The sequence below is a fragment of the Gadus morhua genome, chromosome 16 (genome assembly GCF_902167405.1).
Source record: "Gadus morhua chromosome 16, gadMor3.0, whole genome shotgun sequence".
NCBI classification, from domain to species: domain Eukaryota; kingdom Metazoa; phylum Chordata; class Actinopteri; order Gadiformes; family Gadidae; genus Gadus; species Gadus morhua.
The window spans coordinates 7,549,719-7,561,041 of NC_044063.1; the positions used below are offsets into that span (position 1 = coordinate 7,549,719).

General features: G+C 45.2%; 1 protein-coding gene across 1 annotated transcript; it reads left to right on the top strand.

The window, feature by feature from the left end:
- The first annotated feature begins 5,774 nt into the window (after positions 1-5,774).
- LOC115528761 (claudin-3) lies at positions 5,775-8,176 on the top strand. Its single transcript, XM_030337061.1, has one exon. The coding sequence runs from the start codon at positions 6,794-6,796 to the stop codon at positions 7,439-7,441; it is 648 nt and encodes a 215-aa protein (XP_030192921.1). The 5' UTR covers positions 5,775-6,793; the 3' UTR covers positions 7,442-8,176.
- The last annotated feature ends 3,147 nt before the right edge of the window (positions 8,177-11,323 follow it).

The window sequence follows — 11,323 nt, forward strand, 5'->3', positions numbered from 1 at the left end:
AAACACAGACATTACACATTTTGAATGAAGGCAACGTTCAGATATCCAATCATGTGATACAATCGCTATTCAAAAAAACAGTCTATTCAGGTGGACTCCCATTAAATATTACATAGGTATTCAAGAATTTCACCCCAAGAACTCAGATCTTCAGAAAGTGTTCTGAAGGGAGTCAACAAGTCGGTTGGAGGGACAGGGGGGGGTGGATGGGGGGGCTTTTCTTAAGTTGAATTTGTCCGACTCAAGACGGGGTCCGTTGGCCACCCCACGCAGGCCTTCGGTTACACCTCAGGTCACTGAAACCAGCCGGGAAAACAAAGGGCGGTCTGTTTCAGAGGAGCAGCCTGGGCTCTCTCTTCAGGTGTATCCCGTCTCTCCGAGGCTGAAACCCATTCAGAGATAAGAGGATTCCATCAGGGTTCCCTAGCCTCCACAAAGACCCCATTGATCCACTGCTGTGCCGCACTTACAGCCCTTATCTGGAGGTCCGAGGAACAGAGAGCGCGGAGGGGAACAAGCTTGTTCTTGATATCCCCCGACATCTCTGCATCAGGTGAACGCTACCTTAAAGCTGCTGTAGCTACGAGTCTGCAGGTTTAAACAGAGTATGATTTTGGGACTCAAGTCCTAAAACCAAACGTGTGAATGACACGCTAAATGGTCTCCTCGAGAACAGATGCCCTGATTGGTCAGAAAAAACCCAGGAGCGGTCTTATTTCGAAATAGTCTGATACAGTGGCAAGCGCTATCAACAAAAAACTGATTTTCTCCCACTGCATGTCACTGACCTATAACTGATGGATGGCTAAGGCATTTCTAACAAATTACGTTCAAATGGCGGAATGGTCAAAAGCACACCATACGTGATCCACCTAGGCACGTATGTAACCTAGGTAAAGTCAGTTTAGAGCCATGGGGTGTAGTACGGTAATCAACTAATATTATGCAAAAATGTATCCTGAAGTTCATACTACAGTTGATCCTATAGAAGTATATAGGGGAGGAAAGTGTCAGGGTCAGGGTGTTCCAAACCCGGGTGAAAGCCACTTGGTTTTATTTCCAATATGCCCAGTCTACCAGTAGGCAACCTTGAGCTGCACTACCCCCTACCTGCTCACTTGGATAGAACCCTCTGCTAAAGTACTTAACATTAGAAAACTCAGACTAGTATTACTAGCAGGGAACTTGCACAAACTGTCTAGAACTAGAACTAGGAGGCTAGAGTCCGAATGTGTGAAAATTGGTTGCTGTTATCAGCCAGATGTCAGTATTAAATGGAAAAAAAAACATGACCAGGGTTGTTAAAGGAGGGTGTTACCAGCAAACACATGTCAATATCAACAGACATCAAAAACTATAAATCTATAGTTTACGGCCACAAGAATTACTATTAAAGAAATAAAGCTGCATGCAGCAATGTGGGTGTCAAGCATAATGGGACTCGATAAGCTAATTCTGCCGGACGGATGTAATCGGCTGGGTGGCTACATGACGACCGTCTCGGTAATCGGTAATAACGACGGCTATTGGAATGAACTAGAGCATTATGCGAGCATGCGTCAATGTTTACCAAATGGAAAAATGACCCTACCTACTGGTAAGGGCGCATTATCGTCTGCCCGTCAGAACAAATGACACAAATACATAGGGGTATTCCGAACATTATCCCTAAGGTTTTGAATGAGAAAAATTGTTTGGCACATTTGTTAGGCTCGGTTTGAAGATTAAATATTGCAAGTTTCATGATGATTGGACATAGTCTAGCAAGTTTGGCTGTGATATGTTCAAGAGTTGCTGAGAACAGGCTTACTCCCTGTTTGGCGACTTTGCCGTCAAGTTTGATTGGCTGGCATGGCCAAATGGTTTTGAATTACAAAATGCTGTTTGGCACATTTGTTCGGCTTGGTCTGAAGATCATATAGGGCAAATTTTGATGATTGGACATAATCTGTGACCTTTGGATATGTAATGTTGATTTTGACAACTCTAAACATGGCAACCAATTTCTGATGTTCCAATGGGAAATATTTTATTAGCTATATGGGGCGGTCTGACAGTATCACCAGACGTTGAAAATAAGTGTGAAATATACTCATGTAAAGAGAGAGGAGTTAAAACATGTCTTTGTTAATTATAGAGGTCAATGTTCACCAAATCCATTGAGTGTCCCCATGATGATGTCTTGGGTCTATATACCAAGTTTGGTTATGATATGTCAAAGGGCTGATGAGAAATTGGCCTACTTCCTGTTTGGCGGCTTCACCGCAAAATTGATTTGCTGTAGCTGCCAAACAGTTTTGAATTTGAAACGTCTTTTTTATATTTTTATATCAAGCATGGCCTGAAGATCATGTGCGCCAAGTTTCGAGAAGATTGGACAAAATGTGTGATAGGAGTAACATTTTGAAGGTTTTGGACATAAACCAAGATGGCGGAAAATCAGGATGCGTTGAACTCGGCTTGGTTCAACGAATCTAATTATACCTGCTTTGTGAATATTGGATAAATGGGTCGAAAGTTATAAACATGAATGCATGTGCAACTTTGCACTGGCAAAACAGCTGGAGCTGTTGGGCTAGCGACCTGAAATTGGCTTGTTGGGCTAATGGGGCTGTCCTGAACCTGTGTGCAAAATTTCGTAACTTCTCGCCAAGCGGTTCTATGGGCTGCCATAGACTCCCATGGCAGGTAAATAGGAATTCATACAAAAACATTAGGTTGTCTAGCAACTTCGTTGCAAGACACCCAAATAGCTAGTAACCAGAACATAGTGTCTTGTGCTGTCAGTGCCATGATGTGCTAGGAACAGAAAGACGGCCTCTCAATTCACGGTAAACATTCTTTCTAAACAGAAAAACCTAGCCCTTCAAAAATCTATTGGCTTGGTGCTTTCAGTTTTATCTGGTGAGCAGAAGCTTTCACTAAGCAATCAACACTACTGGAAACGTCAATGAGTAATCTAAGAGCAATTCTTTCTGATATTAAATCATATGTTCCTTATCAAAGGAGAGGCGATGGGCCAGCAGAGGTATGCGTGGGGTGCCAAGAACACCACACGCACAAAAACAAATACAAACATAAACTCTCTCCAACTGTATCTGCTCCGTACGTCCACTCTCTGCTATTTAGGGTAATCTTGTAAATCCAAAGCGGTGAAGTCATATTGCTTCTCTCTCGCTCTCGGAAAACGCTACAGAGTCAGCATTTGACCACAGGGGCTTCACATCTAAGACCATGACAACAGAGTAAGAGAGACAGAGACAGAGACACAGGCAATGACAACAGAAAAAGCGAGAGAGAGAGAGAGAGAGAGAGAGAGAGAGAGAGAGAGAGAGAGAGAGAGAGAGAGAGAGAGAGAGAGAGAGAGAGAGATACTTGGTGGATTAGGAATCTGTGTCATCGGTATAACTGCTTTGTTTTGACCATTCCAGGATGGGTGGAAGGTGGGAAACAAAAGCAACAGGAAAACAAAACAACATCAGTGTTAAACCGCACAGTGAAAAGATGTCTAACCTTGGGTGCATTAGTGTGTCCGACCAGTGTGTGTCCGGTCTGTGTGTGTGTGTGTGTGTGTGTGTGTGTGTGTGTGTGCGTGCGTGCGTGCGTGCGTGCGTGCGTGCGTGCGTGCGTGCGTGCGTGCGTGCGTGTGCGTGTGCGTGTGTGTGCGTGCGTGTGTGTGCGTGTGTGTGTGTGTGTGTGCGTGTGTGTGCGTGCGTGTGCGTGTGCGTGCGTGTGCGTGCGTGCGCGCGTGCGGGTGTGTGCGTGTGTGTGCGTGTGTGTGCGTGTGTGTGTGTGTGTGTGTGTGTGTGTGGAAACAAGGGGGTGAGGGCTTTCATGCCGTGTTTACCATCAGAACAAGGTCACTGATAAGACCAACGACCCCTGACCCCTCGGTTCAGGGGAGTAGTGGGGCCCGTCTAGATCGCTTCTTATCGTTTCTCATTCAGGAAAGACAAAATGTTGTTGGGTTGAAATACATTTTACAATCTGAATTTCCACATTTTTGTACTGAACACATATTCACTACTATATCTTTGTTACTGATATGATTATGTAGTATATCCTCTTTAAAATGAAGAATTTAACACCTCTGCTGTCTCAGCTCGGACAGATGTCTGCAAGCTGGTGTTGTTGAAAACATGTGTTTCCAGTTGGTCAGTTCTCACAGTTATCTGTGAGCGTCTGTTAGCTGGCATAGTTATAGAAATATTCTTTGCTTATAGTATAGTTATAAAAAAATGTGTTTGTGTTTCAAAAACATAAAGTATTTTGTATTATTGTTTTGCATGAAACATACTAAAAGTTTGATTGATTGATTTTTTGTCTTTCATCAAGATCATATTTAAAAAAATTATATTTTCTATGAAACCCCCATCTCTTAAAATTAAGCTAAATGTCCTCAAAGGCAACATTTACTTTCAACCTTCGTTCTTAAACTCCCTCTCTCAGGCCCCTAGATTTGGAATAATTTTCTTTTGTATATTAATAATTGCACCCCTGTGGTTGATGTGAAAAGGTTTTGTAAGACTTTGCCAAACAAAGGAAAACTCAACAATAAGAAGAATGTGTTGATATGAATTAATTTCACTTTTAATCTTTCAAAATCCTATCGACAAAGAGAAGGTATTTTTCGAAAAAATGTCTGAATTCATATTGGTTACATTTTAAGAGGGGTAATAGTAATCGGTGTCTTAGCTTCCTGTTACTAGAATATTTGTCTAACAAATAACATTGAAATAAACTTGAGAACCAACTCTACCACCCCATTGTTAGAAAAGGACTCCAGACTTGTGTGGCTTGAAGACGTGAACTCTTATTTGTCTTCTACTGATTATCATTCATTCACCAGCAACTACCATTCAGTCTGTTAACCGTTAACTGCTTCAGACCTGAGCTACTCACTGCTTGTTTGCACTCTTCCTCACCCCGAACCGTTTGGGGAAAGCTGGGCATTCAAAGTATTTGTGGAAAACATTTGAACCCCTTTCATCAGTGAATAAACTGCCAGACTTCCTTCCGATTAGAAGTAGCCATGTCCAAGAAAGGCAAACGCCGGAGAAGCCATCTTCAAACAAGTAGCAGCATCACACAGAGAAATATTCTCAAAATGAATGTTGTTGTCATGGAGATACTTGGAGTGAGTCTAGCTCTCCTGGGTTGGTATCTTTTAGCACACTTTAAAAGTTTGAAAACCCTATTTTTCAATATTGAAATCCAAATTTAGGGAAACAGAGGTGTTCTTCATAGTCTGATGTGTACAACAAGAACTGCAAGGTTTTACTTTACCCAACCATTTGTCTTGCTTATTTACAGTTCACTGAATGATCAATTAATAAGCGTGTTTGGTATAAAATCTCAAAACTCACAGCATTCCTCAGTTCTGAGCTACAAGACTGACTCATGAACCAAAGCAAAACATGGGAACATCGACTTTTATCCACTGCTGAACTTAATCAACCCAGTCCCTCTCTGTGTCTCTCAGCCCCCCCCCCCTCCTCCCCCAACTCCACTGTCTCCCATATGTCTTCAGCCTCCATGATTACAGGTACCTTTTATTTTATCTCCACCCTCTGTTCAAACAATGAGGCTGTTTCATTCTGTCGATGGGGGAAGGGGGGTAGGGGCGAGTGCTAGGGGGTGTGCTTGTCAACATTGGGTCATAGAATGTTTGGGGGGCATGCTCCGTTGCCTTGGTTACTGGGCCACAAGGAAAACCGCCCGACCCCGAGGAATCTCAAGGGCACTCGAATCACGGATGGACGGAGCTGGAGGACAGAACGCCAGACAGACAGGTGGGTTGTTTTAACTTCAGGAGTGGAAAAAAATAGATTGAAGGGAGTTGGATGGAAATTATTATTTTCCAAAAAATAATTGGGGAGCTAAGGCGGTGGGGTTAAGTTTCACCATGACCAGGGTTGTCCAAAGGATGTTGCTAGCAAACACATGCCGATAGCAACAGACATCCACTACAATCCAATCGGAGACTTTACTCCATCATTTGCCTTGCTTATTTACAGTTCACTGAATGATCAATTAATAAGCGTGTTTGGTATCAAATCTGAAAACTCACAGCAGTCCTTTGTTCTGAGCGACCAGAGAGACTCATGAACCAAAGCAAAACATGGGAACATCGACTTTTATCCACTGCTGAACTTAATCAACCCCGTACCTCTCTGTGTCTCTCAGCCCCCCCTCTGTGTCTCTCAGACTGTGTCCCAGGGGCCAAAACACACTGATCCTCTCAGATACAGAGGAAAACATAAAAAATACACTTACACTTCTCTAGAACATAAAACATTGAACCTGATTGAAATGACACCAACTAGACACCCTCCTGAACACGAGGAATACAACGTCATCATGTTCCTCCAGCCCTGTCTGCTATAGTTGGAGCAATGGCCAGCGCAGGAAGGAGTCCATTCCTTTGTCCAGTCTCAGTAAGCTGATAGCAGAGAGCCTCCCAGTTCCATGAAAGCATACTCTTTCTCCCCTGGCTGTGACGTCACCGCCTGAAGCTCTGCCCCTTTTACCTGACCTACCTATAAAGTTAGCACAGTGAACTCCAGCATGCAGATCATGGACAGCGCACGGACAAAACCAGGCTTCCCTCTCTACTAGCTGACTCGTCGGTTGCTCCCCCACCCACCACCACCACCTCCACCACCACCACCACCGCCACCACCACCGCCTCCACCACCGCCTCCACCACCACCACCACCTCCACCACCACCACCGCCTCCACCACCGGCACTCGACACATCAGACCCATCGGAGACCAGGCAGACCAGACGCCATGTCGGCAGGCCTGGAGCTGATCGGGATCGCCCTGTGCATCCTGGGATGGGTCATCGCCATCGTGTCGTGCGCGCTGCCCATGTGGCGCGTGACGGCCTTCATCGGCAGCAACATCGTGACGGCGCAGATCATCTGGGAGGGCCTGTGGATGACCTGCGTGGTGCAGAGCACGGGCCAGATGCAGTGCAAGGTCTACGACTCCATGCTGGCTCTGTCCCAGGACCTGCAGGCGGCCCGCGCCCTCACCATCATCGCCATCCTGGTGGCCATCCTGGCCGTGCTCATCGGCATCGCCGGCGCCAAGTGCACCAACTGCATCGAGGACGAGGCGTCCAAGAGCAAGGTGATGATCGTCTCCGGGGTTTTCTTCATCGTGTCGGGCGTGATGCAGCTCATCCCCGTGTCGTGGTCGGCCAACACCATCATCAGGGACTTCTACAACCCGCTGATCACCGACGCGCAGCGCCGGGAGCTGGGTGCCGCGCTGTACATCGGCTGGGCGGCCGCCGCCATGCTGATACTGGGGGGGGCGCTGCTGTGCTGCACCTGCCCCCCCGCGGAGACCCGGTACAACCCGTCGCGCATGGCCTACTCGGCGCCGCGCTCCGCCCCGGCGCCCGGCTTCGAGAGGAAGGACTACGTGTGAAGACGGTGATTTCAGTTGTGTTGTGGTTGTTGTGGTTGTGGTTTAAAGAGACTATTGGGTGGATGAGGGAGGAGGGACAGACTGGTCCAGTGTGGACCAGGGAAGACTCCGAGAGGGCGCCAAGATGAAGGATGGGCTCGGTGTTGACGGTTTGAACGGTTAGGAATGTCTGCAATCGCTATGATGTTTGGCCCCGGGCCGAAACTATGCTCTTCATTTTTGACAGGAGCAAAACAAAATGTTTGCTGCAACTTTGCTGCTTCTTTTTTGATGACAAAAAACGTTATGAAGTTTTTGTTTATTTTCAGTCAAAAGTATTGCATTTATATCACAAACAGAGAACATAAATAACCTCGATTTCTTTCAGTATCAAAAACAAAATCAGAAAAGTGTTTTTTATGATGTTACCGTGACTTTTCACAGCTACTCGTTGTAATGTGTGTTGCTAAATTAATGTTCTGTGAGTCTGTAAATACTTTTTAAAGATGTTTTTTTTTTTACCTTGTCCCATCGTCCAGGAAACTCAACCAGGGTAATAGAGATGTGTACGTATGGATTCATATAATATTAGTGGACGGGTGACTTGATGATCGACCTACCAATGTCTGTGTCGGTGCCCCAGGAGAGGGGGGGGGGGGGGGGGGGAATATGTGTGTGTATATGTGTATCTGTACAAATGCAAAACTCATGAGTCGTTTCCATCAATAAATACTGTTGTGATTTTTTAAAAAGAGAGTTTGTGTGGCCTGGTCGTCTGTTTTCATCCCCCTCACTGCCGCCCCTCAGTGACTCCTCTGAACCTGTAATCATGAGGTGAGCCCGAGCTGCTAATCCATCAGGTGCAACACCTTGCTGACTCAGGGCGAGGACAAGACCAAGATACGTGTACGGGTGTGTGTGTAAGAATAGCCTGCTGACATGCTATCCCGCAGGATACCTTACCACCTACTTAACCGCACGCGCTCTGCGCAATTAGCTGCAGGGACGCAACCCTGCAGCCCCCCGTCGATAACAGTCCGGTACAGGGCGAGGTCAAAACACCTGTTGGTTTAGTTATACCGATGAGCTATCCTGAAAATATGGGGAGACCTGTCAGGATTTGTAAAAAAAAAGCCCCACTCAATGAAGCCCCCCTCTCCACAATAGTTTGTCAAGACCACCAATTGTTGTGTTAAGATCTGGAAGTACGTTGGTATTTAACTTGACTGGAGATTAAACATAAATGTTTACAAAAGACCACCACTCTCTTAACTCTCGTGTAAAGCCAATAATAACCAGGACCAACTCCAAACCATGAAAAAGCCTTCCAGTATTCGGCTGCTGCCTGTGACTTTATCCTATCAGTGGTGTGTGTGTGTGTGTGTGTGTGTGTGTGTGTGTGTGTGTGTGTGTGTGTGTGTGTGTGTGTGTGTGTGTGTGTGTGTGTGTGTGTGTGTGTGTGTGTGTGTGTGTGTGTGTGTGTGTGTGTGTGTGTGTTGGAAACATTACAAAGGCTGCCAGGCTGAAACATTGATGAGGACCTTATGGTAAATATGCGACAGGTTGGGAGGAGATGGTAACACTTCACCGGCCAACTGTCCCGTATCGATGTCCCCGCCAACAAAGGGCCATGACATCTGGACAATGGTGTCTACCACCACTCAGTCTTCGGAGAGACTCCTGTGTGAATCCTGTCCATTTATGACTCAGGGGTTATACCATGAATAAGCAGTGGCCTGCATCTGTGATAGAATGCTAGCGCAAGAGTGATATAAGCTGTTAAGGATTAATAATAATTCATTGCCACGTTTGAAGGCTATTATTTGTCAGAACTGTGGGAAAAAGGTAAAGATAAAATATAATTAAAAAGGGTGTAGTTTAGTCAGTCATTGAAACTGAGTCGACAAACATCACATTTCTTCTTCCCCTCATACAGTACAAGCCCACTAAGGCTAATGTCTAAGGCTAACGGAACACACTTACGGTAGTTGTATCGTGAGTTTTCTCAAGCAAAAGTTATTTGTATTTTCCTTGATCACAGTAAGACACACTCCTTTCAAATGATCCAATCAAATCCTGTGATCGAATCACAGATGATATGTTATGCCCTACTTATTTGTAATTAGTAATCTATCTATAATTTATATTACTTTGTCTTATATACATATTCGTCTTACGTATGCTAAAATAACTCAATTAAAACTTCGTGATCATGAGTGTCTAGAGTGAAAGTATCACTTTGTGCCAAATGAAACCTTCTGTTCTGCAACAAAGACGAAGTATTGTCTCAGTATATGTTTCTCCACGGCACAACTACCCCTACATCGACACCAATCATAAAAAAATGTCATTAGCATAATATTAATAACGTAGTGTCCTAGATGTTGCGATTGATTAAGCTTAGGTATACTGCAACATCTAGACTGAAATGTAATGCAACAATCAATCGTATAATTACGTTATACTGTGCTTTACAAATTCAACAAATGTTAATGTTTTTACTGCGTCATTTTTGTTTTGCAGGTCTTCTGAGTACTCAAAGCAAAATCCAAGCCCCCCTGTGAAACCTGTTCCCAGCCCCTATTGTCCAGCTAGCATCCACCTTGGTTCTAAAAGCTACTGAACAACAAATTCCTCACTCAATCCCCCCACCCAGCTAGCATTTACAGCCTCGATAGAACCAACGCAAGGGGAATGGGGCCCAAGGTTCTCCTACGCCCGGTTGGGAATCACTGCTGTAGGAGTTATGTAAACCTGGAGAAACCCTGGAGCTGTAAGCGGTAACTTATTAAGCATCTCTTGCCTGCTACACTGCACAGCTCAGCACGTTTGACCGCTGATTGCCTGGACTCTCTGTCTGTAGGTTCTGTATGTAAATGAGCACTCTTATTGTTCTCTTTGCCGGAAGGTTAAAAGTTTATTTAAGTTTAATCATTGACTCCTGTGTGGTTCTTTCACACGATCCTAAAGTTTTGGTATTTTGTATCAATCCCATCTTTTTTCCAAGATACAATTTTGCTTATTTTTGTTAATTTCAATCTTCGATTTGGAGGGGTTAGAAACAGCTGAATATCATTTGACAGCTGAGATAATAAAGTACCTTCCATCCAACTAACTTAACATAATGTCATTTTAGGGATATAATTGTTGAAATGACAATTCATTTTAATTATATTCTTTGAGGAGTGCCATTCCTTTTCTGATAAGGCCAAACACTTAGTTAGGAAAACAGAAAAGGCCAGAGGTTGGTCAAGCAGAGAACGAGAGTGAAAAAGTTCTCTGTCTTGGTCTGGTGGACACAGAGCATGTGCCCCACACCCAGGAATGTGAAGGACAGACAGGTAACTAAGGAGATGGAGCCATCACACAGAGGGGGGGGGGAGAGGTAGGGTGAGGTGAGAGAGATTGAAACAGGGAGGGAGAGAGATAGATAGGGGAATGGTAGAGAGAGAGGTAGAGAGAATGAGTGAGTGAGAGAGAGAGAGAGAGAGAGAGGTAGGGAGGGAGGGAGAGACAGAGGGAGAAAGTGTGAGACGGACAGAGATGAGAGAGCAGAGTGTGAGGGAGGGAGAGAAGGGGGGAGAGGAGGGAGGGATGAGAAGGAGGGGAAGAGAGGCAGAGAGGGAGAGAGAGAGAGAGAGAGAGAGAGAGAGAGAGAGAGAGAGAGAGAGAGAGAGAGAGAGAGAGAGAGAGAGAGAGAGAGAGAGAGAGAGAGAGAGAGAGAGAGTCCTTTATCCCCCTCCCATTCCTCTGAGTGGACTAAACAGAGCCGCTCTGTTAGTCCACTAGAAACCGAAACTCCAGGAGCATTCTGTCTAAACCCGAACCCCAGCGCACCTGACTCACAATGACCCAGCCACGAGATGGTCTCGTCTGAAGTCCTCTGTGATAGGCTGCATGCCG

What these genes read in the sequence shown, in the direction of transcription:
- LOC115528761 (XM_030337061.1), top strand. Translation starts at nt 6,794, where the DNA reads ATGTCGGCAGGCCTGGAGCTGATCGGGATCGCCCTGTGCATCCTGGGA.